Source organism: Cordyceps militaris (genome assembly GCF_000225605.1).
Source record: "Cordyceps militaris CM01 unplaced genomic scaffold CCM_S00002, whole genome shotgun sequence".
Classification (NCBI taxonomy): domain Eukaryota; kingdom Fungi; phylum Ascomycota; class Sordariomycetes; order Hypocreales; family Cordycipitaceae; genus Cordyceps; species Cordyceps militaris.
The window spans coordinates 1,950,212-1,968,956 of NW_006271970.1; the positions used below are offsets into that span (position 1 = coordinate 1,950,212).

An 18,745-nucleotide genomic window follows, 5' to 3' on the forward strand; every position below is an offset into this window, starting at 1 on the left:
AAACCCCCCAGACGAGCCGCTACCTATAAGCCTAGGCCAAGGTCTATACACAGCGCTAATCCACCTTCTATTACGGTGGCTACCTGCTGTACGGTTTAAACCTATAACCTTAGGGTAGTATTGTTGTATATGACAGACTAGCCCCAGAGGGGCTTCGGGGGTAACCAGCCCCGTAGCCGTTAGTAGCCTTACGGCGCACAACCCTCTTAACCACGAGGCCAAAAGGATTTATAATAACAATACTAGCACGATTATTATCTAGTTGCACCTATAAGGGCCCCCTTTAGGGGCTCTGCGCTGGCCACTCTTGGAAGGCGCTGGGCTAGAGCCTAGCCTATAATACTTAAAATCTACTTTATATTTTAATTTATTTCTTTTTAATTCTTAGAATATTATTTAATAAGCCTTTAAGTTATTATTATTATTACTATTATTATTTATAGCTATAGCCTTAGCTAGCTTTAAGTAATTCTAAGGTTTTTTTAGCTATAATATCTTTATAAGATACTATAGAATTCTAGGTTTAGACTAGACTTATAAAAAATATAGGTTTATTATTTTTTATAAAACTAATAGCTTTTTTAATAACAACTTTTATAATATTTTAATATCTTTAAACTATATTAATATCTTCTAGTTTATTAAACTAGCCTAAAGTAATATTTAGAGTAATAGTAAGAATTTTACTTATTTTAAAAAATATTATTATATTTAATATTAAAAAGTAGACTATAAGGCTAATAAAGATAAGGTTAAATATAGATTTATTATTATTATTATTATCTTAAGCTTTTTATTTTTAAAGATTATCTTTAAAATAGACTTTTTATTAAAGGCTAAACTATATTCTTTTTAAAAAAAGTTAAGGTCTATTTAGCTTAGTTAAAGAGTTAAATATTCTATTATTTATAAGGGGATAGGCTTTATTAGTTATAGGACTAGTAGTATACCTATAGTGTTAGCCTATATAGCTAAGAGGTAGAGAAAGGGGGGGTTTTAAACGCTTATTAAGCGTAAGGTGGTGTCTTACGTGGGGTACTGATAGCCCTACTAATATGGAATTTATTAAAGGAGAGAGTTGAGCCATCGTCTGTGTAGCCCTCAAGACTCTTCATCACATTCCATCCGATGGACAGGGACTCGTTGGATCCCAAGGTGTGCGCCTGCTGCTGCAGCCTCGCAGCGGAGGAGGCGGAGGAGCATGCCCGCCTGGACCAGACTGAAATGACGTTGAGTCTGCCACGCAGGCTACGGGATATTCGCATCGCCTCGCGCTCGTGCGTCATCTGCGCTGTCTTCTTGGAGGTCCTGTCATTTTTCGGCGTGCCTTGCGATGCCTACGACCGCACCGAGGTCACCCTGCTATTGCCCATCGGCCCCGGCAACATTCAAATCGCCTTTCGCGCTCGCGGCGCACGCTCGGTTGCGCAGCTGTATTCCTCAGCGAGTACGTCGATAAAGTAAATGGGCGTGAAAGCAGGCACGGCGCGCAAAAAGAAAGTGCTAATCACCGGTTTCGCCAGAACTACGCAGCCCTTGGCAGCGCGTGCTTCCGCTCCCCGATGTCTGCACACATCAGCTGTCGCCGCAAGGCAGAGGCTTTATCACTACGTGCTTGCAGACCTGCCTGCAAAGTCACCCTGTATGCAGGGCAGTGACGACGTGGAACCACAAAGTTCCGCAGAGGCTCCTCTACGTCGGACGCAGCGGCGACGAAGACGTCCTGCGCCTGGTGGACACGGCGGGCACAAGCCCAGGTGCGTACACCGCGCTGAGCTACAGTTGGGGAGGGGCCGTCACGACAAAGACGACGCGTGCAAACATGGCCGAGATGAAGCAGCACATCAGGCTGGCGGACTTGCAAGACACGCTTGTCGATGCAGTGGTGCTCACCCGAGCACTCGGCGTGGACTATCTCTGGGTGGACTCGCTTTGCATCGTGCAGGACTCCATTGAGGATTGGGAGCGTGAGTCAGCCAAGATGGCGTCTGTATACGCCAACGCTCTGATTACCATTGCGTCCGTCTCCTCAACGTCGGCGGCTGTGCCATTCCTGCGGCAAGAAAATAGCGTCGAGGCGACCAAACACCAAGGTATTCGCCCGCACGGTGCAGACGGAGCCGGAGCCCGCCCTCATCAAGGCTCGGCTCATTGGGCAATCCGGTATCCACTGGCGCTGGCAAACCAACCCCGACGAGCGCGCTCCGAAGGAGCCGTGGGCGCAGCGCGGGTGGACGCTACAGGAGCAGGTACTGTCCTCGCGGCTGCTGATGCTCTCGGCGACCGAGATGCAATGGGTCTGCAAGCAAGCCGAGACGTGCGAGTGCTTGTCGACGCTGAACCGCCGCCGGCAGTTTGGCCGCACCCCGCTGGCGCAGCTCGACGCCGCCGCCGAGACGTTTTCCTTTTGGCACAAGCTCGTCGAAAACTACAGCAACAGGGCCCTGTCGCGGAGCGGCGACAGGCTGCCGGCCATTTCGGGCATCGCCGAGGTCGTGCAGCAAAAGACGCGGTCCCGCTACGTGGCCGGCCTGTGGGAGGACAACATCGACCTGGACCTGCTGTGGCACAAGACGGGCGACTTGGAGACGGCGGGGGACCGCCACGACCCGCGCGCGCCGTCCTTTTCGTGGGCGTCGGTCGACGGCGAGGTCGACTACTACTGCTTCCGCAACGGCCAGCTGCCGTACCGCAAGTTGACGGATGTGCTGTCAGTCGAGAGCCAGCCGAGTCCGCACGCGCCGCTGGGCAGGGTCGCGGGTGGCAGACTGACGTTGCGCGGACCGGTGATTGCAAGCCGCATCACGCGCTACTCCGAGGTCGGGTGGGCGGCCATTGACGTCGGGGGTCGTACGCTAGAACTGATTCTTGACTCGCATCTCGAATACATCATGACGGAGAAGAGTGACGACGATGCCGAGCGCGTTGCGTGTCGACGCCGGAGGGAGGGCCAGGCGGGGGTCGAGCCGCTTGCCCTGCCAGGTCAAGATGTCAGGACTGTCCGCTTGCTGTCGCCAGGTATCCGATGCTGGGTCCTCGTGCTCGGCGAGTTTGAATCGGAGCATGATAGAAGCGCGGAGCTGGGTGCGGAGCTGATGGTGTTGGGCAAGTCTGCTGCACAGCCGGGATGGTACCAGCGCTTGGGCATGGTGTCAGATATCGTGCGAGGATTGAACAGTGTTTTTGGACCGGAGACGGTTTCAACCATGACGCTTTGTTAAAAATATGCTAAATAACTTGAATTCATGGAGCGGGTTCTAGTGAAGAAGAGCAAAGTTGAAGTCTGATCTGCGGGCTGTTTGTCAATTGGGACAAGACGAGGTACGCCTTGCTGCAGGGTAGGGTTGGCCGGTTGCCAACGTCAATGGACTCGTAGGCGTTTCCGATTGGCCTGATGCGTTTCTTAGCTCGAGGCCTCGAATTATAGTTTTATTTGAAGGTTGTAGGCAAGCGTATCGGTTCCTCTGTAAATGTAGAAGCCAAAACGAGCCGAACCATCTTGGTGGGCCAACCAGTGACAAGTAACTACCTCTGAAGGTACCTAATAAGTCCCATTTGAGTCAAGTACTACATACCGACCAAGTTTTGCACCGTCCCAAAGTCATCGCCCCCAAGTCATCTGAGTAGCAAGTATAATTGAGGGAAATATACCGCATCTCCTGTTATTATCAAATATTTTCCCGCGTTCCTTGGCAGCTGATAGGCATGCGGGAGGACGTGGGCACTCACTGGTCTCACTGGTGGTGTGACTACGGAGAGGTTCCACGAGGTTGCCAGTCGTTCGTGGCGTCAGCCTCAAGGTACCTGCCTTTTCGCCGAAGGAGACTAGCAAAACCAAGTACATCGCTCCACCGTTCCGGCGCCCGCGTGCCTTGTGCGTCATCACCTCGCTGCAAAGAGCAAAGAGCTTGCTGGGAAGGGCTGGGTGCAACTTTGGTGGTGCGAAGCCGTACAACAGACACCCTCCATCATGCGCCGTGCACACTCATAAACTTTCATCACCCGATTCGCCCCAGTGCCCATCAGCTCCTGCAACCTCAACTCTCCAGTATTGCTTTGCGCCTGGTGTCGCTGCTCTTCGTCACCCCGCCATTCCAAAAGACGCCCAAAACCCCGCTCAAACGGCCTAACAACAAAAGGCCGCCTGCCTACCTACTGCCCTTTTGCACCTCACGCTGCCTGCTTTCCTTGAAAACTCGCCTCGTGAGCACCTAGACGCATACCTCTATATCCGCATCTGGTCCCTTTTGCGCCGCCGCAGACTTGTATAAATCATGGCCTCCGCCGTTGACGACTCCCCGATGCACTCGCCGCCCGGCCCTGATGTCGCCCGACCCAAAGGTGAGGCAGCAAATCAGCTTTGCTCAACTGCAATCATTGTCAAACCGTGAATCTGATACTAACCCGGACCCATCTCTAGGCATTCTCAAGCACTCAGTCTCCCACGATCGCTCCTCGGTTGATCCATCAACTGTCGCTCCACCTCTCCGCCAGCGGTCCATGAGCAAAGAAATCACCCTCGAGAACACACACTTCAACGCCGGCCACCGTCGCTCGTCCTCCACCGCCCGCCTCGGCGCCTCCCGACGCCAGTCGGCCACCAACGTCGAATCGGCCGAGCCCTCGCAGCGCCTCAAGTGGGACGAGGTCAACCTGTACCTCACCGAGCAGGAGCGCACCTCGACGATGAAGATTGACGAGCCCAAGACGCCCTACGTCAAGCAGTATGATCCCATGGAAGACCCGTCCGACGACGAGTACCAAGCCGAAGGCGACCAGCACGCCGAGGCTTCTGTGGAGGGTGCTCATCGTGTCCCTAAAGCTCCACGTGCACGTCCTGAGGACGACATTCCGGGCCTTTCGCTGGGCGAGCCGGAAGAGGAGATGCCGGAGGCGCACGGCCTCGCGGCGCAGGGGGCGGCGGGAGGTGATTACTACGATGCTGACGACGTCGCTGCGGCCAACACGGCCTCCCCCCGCGCCCCCTCGGAGAAGAGCGTGCATCTGGACGAGGACACCGTCGCCTCCGCCGAAGACGCCTTGGTGGACGCTTCCCCGGAAGAAGTCGAAAAACACCACAAATTTGAAGAACTCCGCAAAAGACACTACGAGATGCGCGACGTGGCGTCACTGCTGGGCAACCCGGAGAGCCTCCCCGACGACGACGACGACGAAGACGACGAAGACGAAGAAGACGACGCAGTTCCTCCTCCAGTCCCGTCGATTCCCAATGGCTTTGCGTAGTCGCTGAGGTGCTGTTTGTTTTTCACTTAAATTGCGATATCCATTTCGGCGTTGAATTTTGTTTCGGGGCTTGTCTTCTTCCCGCTGTGTTATTGATATGACAGACAGTCAATTTGGTACCTTTCTTTCCGTGACTCGTTACCCATGCTCTCTGTGTGCGTTGAAGAGCAAACAATTCAAGTTTACAAAAACCGTCCATCATGCCTGCGCCCCCAATAAGATGTACATGATATTGATCCCTTAGATGTCTCTACAGGAGACCTTTGCGCGCCAGCTCGACCTTGCGCGCCGCCTCGCCGTCCTTGAAGCCGCCTTTGGAGACGCAGAGACGACTTCCATCGCCGAGTTCGAATTTTTCCTCGTTCTGATCCCAGATGCAAGGGCAGTGGTGTGGAAAATGTACGCACGCGAGCGAATCGGGGCACAGATAGTTGTCGCAGACGGCTATGAGCAAGTAAGCAACGTATTAGCCAGTGATTCCAAAAGTGTCAGAGTAGGGTCATGATGACGCACAAGCCTCGTAGCGTGCGTGGTACTGTGAAGCGTCGCTCGGATTGTTTTGTTGCTGGTGGTGGTGATGCCCGCCGTGATGCTGCTCCTGTTGGCCAAACATTTGGTCAAAGAAGCCAAACTGGGCGTACGCCAGCGAGAAGAGCGAAAAGAATGCTATTAACAAGCGCATTGCGACAGATTATGCACCGCCTGTTTGTTTTTACGTTTGTCAGGAAGAAATATGCTGTGCAACGGCTTCCATGTAGAAATGAACATGGCGTCACTGCTAGCTGGCCACTTTCGTGAGCAGCTTATCGATAAAGTCCCCATGGCCTGACTAAGCGCAGTCAAGACCAAATTTGAGCATCACCCGTTGGAGATGAGCTTCAATCCGCAGAAGCCCCCATAATAGTCTCCTCGACAGCATCCATCCGCAGCACAATGGCGTTGCGGTTCCTCTCGGTCCAAAGGCCGTCGCTGATAGCGGCGTCCACCCTGTCAAGGCTGGCCGGTCTGACCATACAGCCGCAATTCAACAGTGCCATTGTCCAAGGCCAACGATACGCCTCGGTCAAGGCGCAGGGAGCGTACAAGAAAAAGTGCAAGCGAGGCATCCCCAAGAAGCTAGGAGCCAAGCGAACCGGCGGTACGTCTACGGGAGTTCTACTTTGATGCCATTGAGGCCTTTGAAGTTTGCAATGCAGACGCGGAAACTGACTCTCCTCGGCAGACCAATTCGTCATCCCCGGCAACATCCTCTACAAGCAACGCGGCACACACTGGTGGCCGGGCGAGAACTGCAACATGGGGCGGGACCACACGATCCACGCGACGGCGACGGGCTATGTCAAGTACTACCGCGACCCGGCGCGGCACCCCGACCGCAAATACATTGGCGTCGTCTTCGACAAGGCGGACACGCTGCCGTATCCCGCGCACGCCGAGCGCAAGCGGCGACTCAACATGACGGCACATCCAATCCGCGCCGCGGCCGCGGTGCCGGCGCTGTCCCCGTCGGGCATCCCGTTCGAGGTGACGCGCGTGCAGGCCGGCGAGCCGGACCGCCTGCTCAAGCTCCGCGACGACTACAGCTACCGCGAGGACAACTGGCGCATCGGTCGGCTTGTGCAGACGACGGGCCTCAAGCTCAAGAAGTTCCGCACCCGCAAGCAGTGGCTCCGTAACAGGCGCTGGCGGCGCGAGCGGGAGATTGAGGGCCAGCGCGCGGCAGAGGCCAAGAGGGCGCAGCTGGGCGAGGACGGGTTCAAGGCGGGCAAGAAGATGGCGGGCAAGAAGGCGTCGAAAAAGACAAAGGCGAAGAAATGACGAGTACGTGTAGAGATGGCATAGCCGTGAGGGGAGCGTGGGTGATTTGCATTGTATATTACCACATGACGTTATTTTCTGTTAGAACATGTACAACATCAGCCGAAATTGCGGACCTTGGCTTGTGAAAATACCACTCGTGTTGTAGCCAAGCTGATGCATGAATAATTATTATATAATTGGACCATGACAAATTGTTTCCGAGTCAATTTCCTTTTGTCTGGTTAGTTGCGGCATGTCGGTTGAGTCTTTGATGTGGAGCGAGCTGTTTGCTCCTGAAGTAATTTATCAGTTAAGTGTACTCCGTACTGGGTTTTGGTAGTGCACGCACGCGACGCGCCTACTCCAACTCTAATCTACCAGTATTCACCAGTAACCCAAATGCCATCCCCGGCCTCTTGACTCTTCGAAATACACATATCCATGGTTCTGTCCCATCCAACTCCTATTTTCAACACCGACGCGACCAACGCGCTGCTGCCGTCCATTCACAGGCCAGGTATGCTCTCTTGGCGGCTTGAGACCCCTCAACGTCCAGCCAGCACCCAGCCGTCCTCGGCATCGTTATGCCAGAAAGGCAACGACACCGGGGCGGCCCAATACTTTGCACAGCAATTTGATCGCTACCAGTACATCATGCCCTCCCCACTGCCGGATGGCATCACGCGGGCGCGCGGCCACGTCCCTACGCCCAGCAACACGCCGCCAGCGCCTCGCATGGTCAGCCAGGTACCGCTGCCCCCGTACGCGCAGCCCGTGCAGGCACAGGCACAGTCGCAGGCCGGCGGCGGCAAGTTGATGGCGCACAACTCGTCCATCATGGACGCCCAGCGCGCCTGGGAGCAGAACAATCAGCGGCCCCCCGCCGCCAGCCAGCCGCAGCTGCAGGCGCGTGCGCAGGCGCCGCCGCCGCGCCGTGCGAGTACCAAGGCGGCGTCGCTCAACTCGACCATCATGGCGGTGCAGCGGGAATGGGAGCAGAAGAATGGGCCTAAGGGGGGGTTGAGTAGCAGCAGCTCTCACTCCGAGCCTGGTGATTCGTCAACATCGGACGACGACGACGACGACGACGACGACGACGACGACGACGTTGAAGGTGAGTATCATCCATGACGACTGAATACGGAATGCAAAATATTATTTTGCGACAACGGTCAACTCTCCGTTTCCCGATATATTCTGACCAAAATCTAGGAGCAGCTTTGACAGGCTCATTACCGCGACCTGTGCTGGGCGAGAAGCGTCGTACTAGCAGCTCCGCGCTCGAGACTTCCTCCCGGCCTCTAAAGCGAGCTGTCCCTCCGTCGATACAGGCATCGTCAGCGTCGCATTCCCCTCTAGCAGCCAAGCAACCCATAGCTCCAAGTCACGCGCAACAGCGTGGCCAAGATGGCTTGATGAACCAGACAATCGCTGGGGGCGACTGGCTCCAGTATAACTCGACCGATTCCATTTTCACTCGTGCTGATGGAATGTCGTATGAGTATTACTACCGTACGTCAAGCGGACCTGTTGGCTCCGACTGTGCAAATGTGTAGCTAACGGAGATTCCACAGCATCCAAGGATGACATCGCCAGTATGAGCGGCGCGCTCATTCCAACCAACTATCGGTTGGATATGTCCTCCCCTACTCCTTTTGTCTGTCCAGACAGGGCGTGCCCCAGGGCTTTTGACAGTGCCAGAGCACTGGGAGGACATTTCTCATCGGGACACAAGGGCGTCGCATACAATGACAATTGCGACGGCACATTTACAAAGGTCGGCTTCTATTCGAAAATCCCGAGAGAAAAGTGGCGGGCCATTGTAGTGTCGCGAGTCAGCGTGACGGGAAGCGACGACGAGGAAAGCGACACAGTGCCGTTTGCAAAGGAGTATCTGTCCATGATAAATCCCGACCCATTCACCTACGTCAGCAGGTTTCTTCCCGGCGGTTGTGTTAAGAGCACCAGATTCCTTGCCACGGCGTACATTCGCGAGATCTGCCGGCTGCCACGGCGTCGCGACTTACCAACGTCCTGGATCAACCACCACACGGGCAAGGACTTAAGCGTGCACATGTTCGCCCTCGCAGTGGCATACGTTACTGGGCCCGAAGTATTCGGTATGGATGCCTGCGGCGGTGCGCTGCAGGAGCCTGGCAGTCGACTTTCGCTACGGTCGGTTGCCATGCCTTTGGGGATTTCCGCCGCGCACAAGGATGTGTACTTTTCTGAAGACAGCTGCGTGGGCTGCCATTACTTTGCACAGACTCGGAACTTACCCAACCGCTGCTCTTGGTTGACTCGGACGGAGCCTTTTCTGCACCGCTATGAGAAGCGCGTTGATGGATTGCACGACTCGGACGACGAGGATGACTCCCATGCATACTCGGGAACCCAAGACCGGGTCGCTCATCAGCGGAGGGACGCTCGAAATGTGGATTCCGCCATCAAGGCAGGAAAAGCAGCCCGTTTTCACATGCCTCGGTCGGACTCTCCGTCCCTCCAGGAGTCGGTTGAAACCTCGAGTGCTGACTACAACGGAGATTCGCGCATTTCGAAGCCGCCATCTCCATCGACCACGTTCATCTATGGACAGACTCAAGCCGCATATGCCAACCCAGCAACGAATAGCAGGCCCTCGGCGGCGCGGAAGACGGGGGAAAATCGGCCCACCTCTTCTGGCATTGTGTCTCGATCTGTAAGAGCAAGGAGGATAGTGGATTCCAGTTCCCCCGAGCCGGCGACCAAGCGTAGCCCAGTCCAAGCCCCTCCGGCCCAACTTGAGATGGAGAGCTGGGAAGTGGCACCTGGCCGAGTGGTCGACTCGACCTATGGAGAGAGTATGTACACGGCTGATGACCTCGCTGGAAGCTCTATTAATTGTTGCTAGATATTGCGTATTCGAATGCCTATCTGAATGGGCGAGAGCCGATTGAGGTCTCGGAAGACGTGGCCTTTAATGTCCTGACGATTAAGCCAGGGGACAAGGCACGATGGGAAGCGCATGAGTCGCAGCTACGGACATGCTCTGTGGCATCGGGCAAGATCGAGATCAAGGTCGGAACTAATAAGTTTGATGCAGGACCGAACAGCGCTTTCATCATCCGGCCTGGCGACATGTGCGTGATAACGAATAAGCTGTACACTGACGCTACGGTTCACTGCACGACGGTGAAAAACTACTCGCTCCTGTCTTGAGGACCTCGTAAAGCCTCGAAATTATGTATCATCATCCTATGTTTTCTTTCGTTTCTTTGTTGGTGTCATCTTGGGCTGCTTTGAAGCAACATGCTGGAGTAATTGAAGCAACAAAACGCATGCTATTAGGGTGCCGTATTGGCAGGAATTAGCAGTTACCATAGGATACTTTACTTGGCGAATGAGAAACGCCACCTTTTTGATTCTCTAGTTTGTCGCCGCTAACGTTAGCACCATCGCGTTGAGCGAGTCAACCATGTGGACAAGTCACGTACAGCCTAGTCACATCACCACAACGTGTTGACACAACATACAATGCAACCCATCAAAGCACCGCATCATGTCTTCGTATAGATGGCGCTGGAGAAACTTGTCACGGGTGGCCAAGAAATGAAGCAAGCGGACATTTTCTTATTTAATGTCGTCGCAGAGCGTCATATTGTTTGCTGCGGCTCTCGGATGTCGCCCTGCAGGGTACCTTTTCTACCAGCCAGACTGCGACCGTGACCAGCTTTGTCCAGGGCGGCTAAGACCATGAGACACGGCAACCAGCTGACTCTTGGTGAAGAGGCGAGGATAAGCCCCGAAAGGCGTCAGGGGTTAATAAAACGCCCGAGGACGGGGTATTTTATTTTTCGCAGATGCTGGTTCTTCGAGAGGATGCCCAATCTCCTTCTCACCCAACATCATCACTCTTACCACTTACACGACAAGTACACCAACCCACAGAGCCTAGATGGCTTCCAATAGGCCACCAGGGAAGTCTACAATGCCACAAGACTACGAAAACCCCAGGAGTATCCCTGGGAATGCCCGTCCGGCCAATGTCCTGGCGCCGCAGCGGCTAGCCCGGGAGCCCAGTGGCCTGCCAGAGCAGCAATTGCCGGCTCAAGAGACGGATTCCAGCAAGAACAGCTGCGACAAGCCAGAAGCTATTGAAATCGAGAACCCGGAGGACGTCGAAGCTCCATCAGAGCCCGCAGGAGACGGCGAGCGATTCCTCCTCGACCCGGCCGGCGACCTCACCTACGACATCACCACCGTCGACATCATCACCGTCCCGTGCCCCGGCGGCGACCGACTGCGCACATGGAACCGCGAAGGCCTGCTTGGCCGCTACTTTGGCGCGCCGTCCATGCGCGATGCCCAACACGTCCACAGCAGCACCGGCGGCGATCCGCGCCCGTCGTCCACATCCTGGGTGCGCCAGGGCATCCGCCGCGTGGCCAGCAAGGCGCGCATCCTGCTCTACGCGCACCCGCGCCCCGTCGAGGGCACGACACTGCATCTCCTCGCGGAGGAGCTTCTTCGCGCCCTGCACACGCTGCGAGAGAACCAGCAGCAGCAGCCCGGACGGCCGCTGCTCGTCCTCGGCCACGGCATCGGCGGCCTCGTGGCCAAGATGGCGCTGGTGCGCGCTGGCCGCGAGCCCCGGTACCGGGACATCCTGGACGACTGCTACGGGGTCGCGTTCTTTGGCACGCCGCACCAGGGCTCGAGCTACTTTGCCATGCGCTCGCTGGCGGCCAGCGTGCAGCGCCTGCTGCAGCTCGACGTGCCGCTGCCGGAGACGCTCACGGCGGATCTGCGCGTGGGGAGCAGCCTGCTGGCGCACATCGACGATGACTTTAAAGAGATTGCGAATGATATGCGCATATGGACCTTTTACGAGACAATCGATTCGCGGCTGTCGGGCCGCGGTGCGGGTGCGGCCGTGGCCGGCACAGCGACCGCAGCGGGCACGAATGGCGGCAGCGCGGATGCACCAGAGAGCGTCTACTTCACGGCGCCGCTGACGTCCATCAAGTCGGCCATTCTCGGCATGCGGCAGGAGCGTATATTCCCGCTGCAGAGCGACCATGCCAACGTGGCCTCGTTTGGGCGCCACAACGTGTCGACGATGCGGCTCTTTCTGTGCCAAATCGCAGAGCAGGTCGAGCATGCCGATGCGCACATTGCGAGTGGGAGCGACGGCGAGGGCACCGCGCGCTGGTCCATGCCGGACTTGGAGCAAAAGGTCAATGTGGAAGTCCACGGCTTCTTTGATGATTTCGTCGGCGGCACCGGCATCACGGCGGTGCGCGCCTGGTCCACCAGACTGCCGCTCCGCGAGTTCATCACAAAGGGCCCGGAAGAGTGCTTGAGTGAGAGACTGAGTGAGGTCGACGGGTCGCCGGGGCCGGGACAGTTTCTGCAGACAAGAGGCAGGACGTCGCGTGCGCAGGGTGAATACAGCGTGGAGCACTCGCCTTCGCCGACGAGGGATGTCATATCAGTGCCGCCTGCCATGACCGTCAGGGACGCTCTGGGCATCGACAGTCAAATCAGCGAGCCGACAGGGACCGTGGTGCCCATGTCGCCCATCATCCAGGCACTGCACCGTCTTCCCGCCGCGCCGCCCGCATCCTCGCCAAAATCCGCGCCCATCGGGCCCATTGCCTCGCCGCCGTTCTGCGCCCCCTCGCCGCCGAACCGCTCCTCAGCCTCTGCCGTGCCGCACGCGTCCCCCTTTTTGCGCGCGCAGGTCGAGCAGGACCTCGTCATCGACCGGCTCTCGCCGCCGCTGCGCGGTCGGCGGGCGGCCACCACGCCGGGTCTCGTGTCCCTGAGCCGGTCGGCGAGCCTGGGCAGCGACGGCGGCGCGTCGTCGCGGTTCAAGTATCGCGACTTTCCGCCGTTTTCGGTCCGCAGTCGGAGCGCGGGCGGGGACGAGCTGTTGCTGGGCGCTGAGGGGGAGGACGAGGACGAGCTCGAGGCGTCGCCGCCGCTGCTGGAGAATGTCTTCGGCGTGCGGTCGGGGTTTGCCGCTGCTGGGGCCAGCAATCGAGGCCCAGAGCCGGGTGTTTTGCTCAAGCCAGAGGCGCAAGCTAAAAAGTTTACATGGATCCATCTCCCGTATAATAATCCAGCATGGGTCAAGGTATGGGAGCAAAGGTTGGGGGCGGTTGATTGGGAGATGACTGACGTTCGGTAGAGCATCTTGCAAGCGCTCCAAGTGTGCTCAGGACAGAACCTCTCGCACTTGTACGGGCCAGACTTTTGGGCGACAAAGCATACAAGAGGACGACACTCGCAGCATTACGCATACTTTGCCAAACCCGGCTGCTATTTCACAGCACCGAGAGCTTGTGAGTTGCCCTCGCTACGTGTCCCGGGGAAATACTCATCTTCTTTCCAGTGTCGCCATTGAGCACCTCAGCAATTAGTCCCACGATGCCGCCCTTTGCCGGCGATCAAGGCATGTACACCTGCCTCTTCTTCCCCTACCTCCACTTCGACACGTACAAGCGGCTGCTGCGCCGGCGCAACCTCATCCTGCAGCGGCTGGCGCAGGGCCAGTCGCGGCCCGTGCCCGCCAACGTGGCCAAGACAGACTCGACCGAGATGCAGGTCATCTGGGAGTTTCTCGGCCACGACCCGCCCGTCAACTGCCGCCGCACCCTGGACCAGTTTGGCTACCCCTCGCTGCGCGATACCCGCTCGCGCGACGACGACCAGATGCTGTACAAGCTGACCAAGGAGCGCTTCGGGAACCATGGGCAGCAGCAGCAGCTGCATGCGCAGGGGTCCAGCACGCGCGATGGCTCGCATCGCAGCGGGAATGAGGGCGGCAACGTGGGCTGGAAGGAGAGGCTGACGAGGTTTCGGGGGCTGAATGAGGACCAGAGCGGCGAGGATGATGTCTTGAATGGCAACGTCTTGATGGTCGATCAGCTGTGGCTGTGGGTGGTGAATACTCGTAAGTGGATTGCAATCGAGGGGTGTTGATTTGAGGTTCTGACTTGTGGCAGAAACTGTGGTTACATTCTTCCCCAAGCGCGAGGGGGATCCCATTGAAGGGCCTCTGTTTCAGCAAGCGGATCTACGGGACAGCATCTTCAACGAGGTCAATGTTGACTTTACGCGCCAGTGCGAGAATGCGCTTGACCTAGCTGCCCTGTCCGTGCTGCATGCCGTCACCGTTCTCCTGGACCGGTCGTCGCATCCGGACCTCGAAGTATTCCGCATCTTTGAGGAGGCAATCAGTGTCTTGGTAGGAATTTGCTGTCCAGACGGAAAGCCTACCTGTTGTACTAACAGCCACCTAGACCGAGAAGCTCACGAGCTCCCTCAAAGAGTTCCGCACAGAGGGTGTGCGCGACAAGACGTTTGACTTTGAACCCGTCGACAACCGGCTGCGCTTCATCCGCGCGCGCCACAAGGAGGAGGGCCGCCGGGCCGAGCGCGAGAACCGCGACAACACCTCTGCGCTGCTCGAGCTGCGCGACATTGAAGACGAGCTCGTGACGCTGCTGCATCTCTTTGCGCTGCAGAGCAAGGTGCTTGCCTCGATGCACGCCATCTACGCGCGCGCCGAGCTGCGCGAACACACTACCCGCGGGCGGCTCTTTCTCAACGAGGCGCTCAAAAAGGTGACGGATTATCAGCAGCAGGCGGAGGAGATGACGCGGCGGGTGCGCGACACGCGCGACGACTACGACAAGCTGCTGCAGATGGTGCAGCGCCAGGCGCAGGTGGACGAGGTGCGGCTGAGCAGGCTGCACGCCGACGTGGCGGGCGCGCAGAACCGGAGCGTCATGATCTTCACCATCTTCACCGTCATCTTCCTGCCGCTGACCTTCTTCACGGGCCTCTTTGGCATGAACACGCGCGAATGGGGCGGCGGCGACAACCTGTCCCTCGCCACGATTGGCGCCATTGCCCTGCCCGCGAGCGTCGTCTTGATTGTCGCCTCGCTCGTCGCCGCCTGGAGCACGACGGCGCGCCGGCTGGCCGACGGCGTTTTGCGCGCCGTCCGGCGCCTGCAGGAGTACGCGTACGTGCTGCTCTGGGAGCCGTGCCGGCGCGCGCTGCACGAGCTGGCTGGGCGGGCGTCGGCGTGGGTGGCGGCCGGCAGCAGCAGCTCAGATGCCGCTGGTGAGGGCGACGCGGCCGGCGGTGGTTCGGCGGCCGGGGCGGCGCCGGCGCTGCGCCAGGAAGCGAGTGACTTTTGGGACAGGCATCGGCTGGAGCGCGATAGGGCGTATAGGATCCCAGAGGTGAATAAGAGGGGTGTGCGGAAAGGCTGGTCGGTGAGGACGAAGAAGGAGAATAAGAGCAAGTAGAGTTGAGGCAGTGGTGGTGTTTGGCCTTTTTTGTTGATGCATTCTTTATTAAAGCAAGTATGTTGCATAGGGTTAGGGTTATATGAGATTAGCGGGTGCGCTTGAGCTCAAGTATTGGAGTGGACAAATTTTGCATATTCTACCTCTATACGGCATAGATGATTTTAAATTATTTAGCGATCCCCTTGCTATAATGTCCATTATGGAAGTGGCAGCTTGAAGCTGGCCAACCAGCGGTACATGATGCTACCAGGACCTGGGCTGCATCAAGTTCACCCAGCGTCATCGGAGTAAATGCGAAAGTAGCTGGTAGCACAACAGGAAATAATTCCGTTTGTTTTAGTGGTTGCTTTTCTTGGCCAGCAATTTAGTAATTTAACTCTTCACCTTTTCTGTGAGTAAGTAGCTGCTTTCTCGTCTATTGCTTTGTCCTTTTCGTTTCTCTCATTTTCTCCAGCTTCATATTTCCAGAACATCTATCCTTCCGTTAATTTATTTCCTGTAGATCTTTTGTGACACCGTCATGGTTCGATCACGAGTTCGTGTCGCATGACGCTTGGCCGTGGACTCCGCAGCTCCGAACGTGGAGCCACTTTGACCCTCCCCCGATCATCCCCAAATCTTCACCTCCTTCTCCCTCTGCAACATCAACAGCAACGGGCAACCCTCCATCTTAGCTGTCCACGACTAACTACCACTTTGGTTATTACAGCGACGACCAACCCCAAAGTCTCCGCCGAGCCGATATCCATTTACTTCCGTCCCCCCCTCTCCCTCCCCGACCTTTCCGTCATGGCTCCCCTCGTGCTCACCGCGCGCACGCGCACGCTCATGATTGTGCCGATCCTTCTCGCCATCGCCACGGGCATCGCGCTCTTTGTGCACTCCGACGTCAACACGCCGATGCTGTGGTCGCAGTGCCACGCGCACGCGCGGCTGCCCGGGCTGAGCCGCGTGCCGCTGCTCGGCACGCCGCTCTGCTACGTCGTCAGCTTCTTCCACGCGGCGCTCGACTCGGCGCGCACGCGGGCCGTGCTCGCCGTCGTGCTCGCCTTTGTCGGCGCCCTGCTCACCGTGTGCACCGCCGAGTCGGCCCGCGGCTGCAACCGGCCCGCCCGCCTCGTCGCCAACCCGACCCCCGCCTGGCTGCTCTTCAACCTGCTCGGCGGCGCCCTCGTCTGGCAGCTGCTCATCGTGCCCGCCCAGATCCAGCGCCTGCGCAACATTTTTGTCGCCCAAAAGATTGGCGCCGCCGGCGATGAGGAGGAGGGCGGCGAGATTGGCGGCCAGCGCCTCGAGGCCCTCGGCGTCGACCTGGACCGCAACCTTGCCGCGTCCGAGGTCGTTGCCATTCCCGTGTCGATTGTCCTCGGCTTCTACCTGCCGTCAGTCCTCATGCTCGTCTTCAACAGCCCGGCCACCATTGGCGTCTGGCTCTTCTTCCCGCTCTACGTGTCGCTCGCGCGCCAGGCCGTGCGCTGGGCGCTGCAGCGCGTCTGGTCGCACACCGCCGAGCGCAATGTGCATCTCGAGACGCACCGCCGCAGCCTCGTCGCCGTGTACGGCGTGCCGGCCCTGTCGTCCGTTCTCGCCCACGCCGGCATCCTCTGGAGCCTGACCCGCCCCGACGACCGCAGGGAGATGACGCGCTCGTGCGTCAAGTTCATCGAGATTGACTTTGCCTTTATCGGCGCCACCGTGCTCTACTGGGTCCTCGTTGAGACCAACTGGAAGGTCCCCGCGTACATGGTCGGCATCTCGGCCCTGCTAGGGCCCGGCGCCGGCACGCTTGCCGGCTGGCTGCTCCGCGAAAAGGTCATCCAGGAGGAGCTCGGCGCCGTCATTGACCTCGTGGCCGGCGAGGAGGCGGCCGACGAACCCTCAGAGCAGACGCCGCTGCTCTAGGCTGGACACGGACATGTCTTTGAGTTGGAAATTCTCGCAACCACTTAATTCAGCTACGGAACCCGGTTGTATCTGGCAGTCATTTATGGTTATAGCGTTTGCCATCGTTTCGAGTATCATATATCCCAGCGCGCAGAACTCATATCGGAATAATCACTTTGAGCAATAGTTTGAATAATGAATGTTAGTTTTATACAAGCCCGCCGTCTAAATAGTACAGTGTATGTGGTATACGAAGAGGGTATGAGTACAGGCAGCGCTCTTATGCCGCATGCTTCAGAAAAATGCCATTAATTTTTGGGGATCCTGGCCAGGATGCGCTCGCGGATAATCTGCGTCGCCACAGCGCCGCCGTGTTGCAACGTCACGGCGCCGACAATGGCCATGATGGCGCCGGTGAGCACAACCTCAACACCACTCGATTCGAGGTTGTCGACCTGTAAAAAATGTCAGCGAGTCGCTACCAATAGTGGGCGAATTGCGGTAAAAGACATACCACACGAGGCTTCCACCGCACAGTGCTATCCAAGCCCACGGACCTGGCGAGCGCAGCCAGCCGCTCCTTGCCGACAGACTCGCGGGCGTCATGGAGGTTCAAGTTGTCCACAGGCGTGAGCTTGGGGTGCTCAAACGGTTGCCTATTAAACTCGTCCGTCTGTTGCGCCTTGGGGTCCGCAGGCTTGCTCACGATTCCCTTGACAGCCTCCACGTCGAGGGCCATGCGACCTGTCTCTCTCATTAGCTTCCTCTCCAACAGCCCGGAAAAACCCCGTCGTCCGCGCCAGACTTGATCATCACGTACCGACCAGCGCCAACCGATCGTTGAAGCCTCTGCGTCCCTGGTCAAAGCTCTTGTGCGTGACGGCCAGCCACTTGAGCTCCTCGGGGAGCATCTTGCTGCCCCCCTGGCCGAGCAGCCGCTCGTACATTTGGTCCAGCCGCGCCGGGTCGTTGTTGACCACCCACACCTTGTTCCGCGGGTTCTTGGCAAAGTCCATCTGCAGGTCCGCCTTCATCCCTTCGGGCGTGCGGCTCCATCGCGGCGCCGAGGTTGTCGGCTCCCTGGACGGGGAAATCTTGAACGATTCGGGGGTCTCGGTGGCTGTCGTCGTGGTATACGAGCGCGCGCAGGGGAGAAGCGCGCGCGCTGCTTGCCGGCTGCGCAGTAGAGCTGTCCGACACGGCTGTAGTGCCATTGTGGGTTGTGTGGCGGAGTTGTTAAAGTCCAAAGGTCGTCCTACGTGATGGATTGAGGCCTTCACCAAAGTCGCAACTTTCCTGCGGATAAATTTCTGCACGTGACTCAGTAACAGGGACTGTGGCTGATGTGGCGCAGGCTCAGGGTACATCCCGCAATTCAATCAACAGATGCTCAAAAGTCATAAACAAGAGCTCTTATTATCTAGTTGAGCAGTGATGTATCTAAACATGTGTCAAAAAACTTTCAGTTAGTTTCTCTGCGTAATAGCGCTCTGCGTGCTACATCGTTCGGT

The 18,745-nt window shown here is 57.4% G+C and overlaps 8 protein-coding genes across 8 annotated transcripts; 6 read left to right on the forward strand and 2 right to left on the reverse strand.

Annotated features, from left to right (window-relative positions):
• Nucleotides 1-1,128: 1,128 nt before the first annotated feature.
• On the forward strand, nt 1,129-3,221 carry CCM_02521 (HET domain-containing protein; the record flags this gene model as incomplete). The annotated part of the gene is made up of 3 exons (XM_006667673.1): nt 1,129-1,447; nt 1,524-2,044; nt 2,094-3,221. 3 exons carry the CDS (start codon nt 1,129-1,131, stop codon nt 3,219-3,221), a joined length of 1,968 nt encoding a protein of 655 aa, XP_006667736.1.
• Nucleotides 3,222-4,274: 1,053 nt separating this feature from the next.
• On the forward strand, nt 4,275-5,244 carry CCM_02522 (uncharacterized protein; the record flags this gene model as incomplete). Its single annotated transcript, XM_006667674.1, has 2 exons — nt 4,275-4,341; nt 4,421-5,244. The coding sequence occupies 2 exons, from the start codon at nt 4,275-4,277 to the stop codon at nt 5,242-5,244; spliced, it is 891 nt and encodes a 296-aa protein (XP_006667737.1).
• Nucleotides 5,245-5,494: 250 nt separating this feature from the next.
• CCM_02523 (uncharacterized protein) lies at nt 5,495-5,926 on the reverse strand (the record flags this gene model as incomplete). Its single annotated transcript, XM_006667675.1, has 2 exons — nt 5,495-5,688; nt 5,758-5,926. 2 exons carry the CDS (start codon nt 5,924-5,926, stop codon nt 5,495-5,497), a joined length of 363 nt encoding a protein of 120 aa, XP_006667738.1.
• A 251-nt stretch (nt 5,927-6,177) lies between these two features.
• Nucleotides 6,178-7,062, forward strand: CCM_02524 (50S ribosomal protein L27; the record flags this gene model as incomplete). Its single annotated transcript, XM_006667676.1, has 2 exons — nt 6,178-6,382; nt 6,467-7,062. 2 exons carry the CDS (start codon nt 6,178-6,180, stop codon nt 7,060-7,062), a joined length of 801 nt encoding a protein of 266 aa, XP_006667739.1.
• A 501-nt stretch (nt 7,063-7,563) lies between these two features.
• CCM_02525 (Cupin, RmlC-type) lies at nt 7,564-10,242 on the forward strand (the record flags this gene model as incomplete). Its single annotated transcript, XM_006667677.1, has 4 exons — nt 7,564-8,158; nt 8,257-8,556; nt 8,619-9,884; nt 9,935-10,242. 4 exons carry the CDS (start codon nt 7,564-7,566, stop codon nt 10,240-10,242), a joined length of 2,469 nt encoding a protein of 822 aa, XP_006667740.1.
• A 769-nt stretch (nt 10,243-11,011) lies between these two features.
• Nucleotides 11,012-15,347, forward strand: CCM_02526 (ankyrin repeat protein; the record flags this gene model as incomplete). Its single annotated transcript, XM_006667678.1, has 5 exons — nt 11,012-13,162; nt 13,217-13,370; nt 13,421-13,981; nt 14,034-14,275; nt 14,331-15,347. 5 exons carry the CDS (start codon nt 11,012-11,014, stop codon nt 15,345-15,347), a joined length of 4,125 nt encoding a protein of 1,374 aa, XP_006667741.1.
• A 792-nt stretch (nt 15,348-16,139) lies between these two features.
• On the forward strand, nt 16,140-17,252 carry CCM_02527 (uncharacterized protein; the record flags this gene model as incomplete). Its single annotated transcript, XM_006667679.1, has 1 exon — nt 16,140-17,252. The coding sequence occupies one exon, from the start codon at nt 16,140-16,142 to the stop codon at nt 17,250-17,252; it is 1,113 nt and encodes a 370-aa protein (XP_006667742.1).
• Nucleotides 17,253-17,542: 290 nt separating this feature from the next.
• CCM_02528 (RNase III domain protein) lies at nt 17,543-18,448 on the reverse strand (the record flags this gene model as incomplete). Its single annotated transcript, XM_006667680.1, has 3 exons — nt 17,543-17,689; nt 17,749-17,978; nt 18,055-18,448. The coding sequence occupies 3 exons, from the start codon at nt 18,446-18,448 to the stop codon at nt 17,543-17,545; spliced, it is 771 nt and encodes a 256-aa protein (XP_006667743.1).
• Between the last annotated feature and the right edge of the window lie 297 nt (nt 18,449-18,745).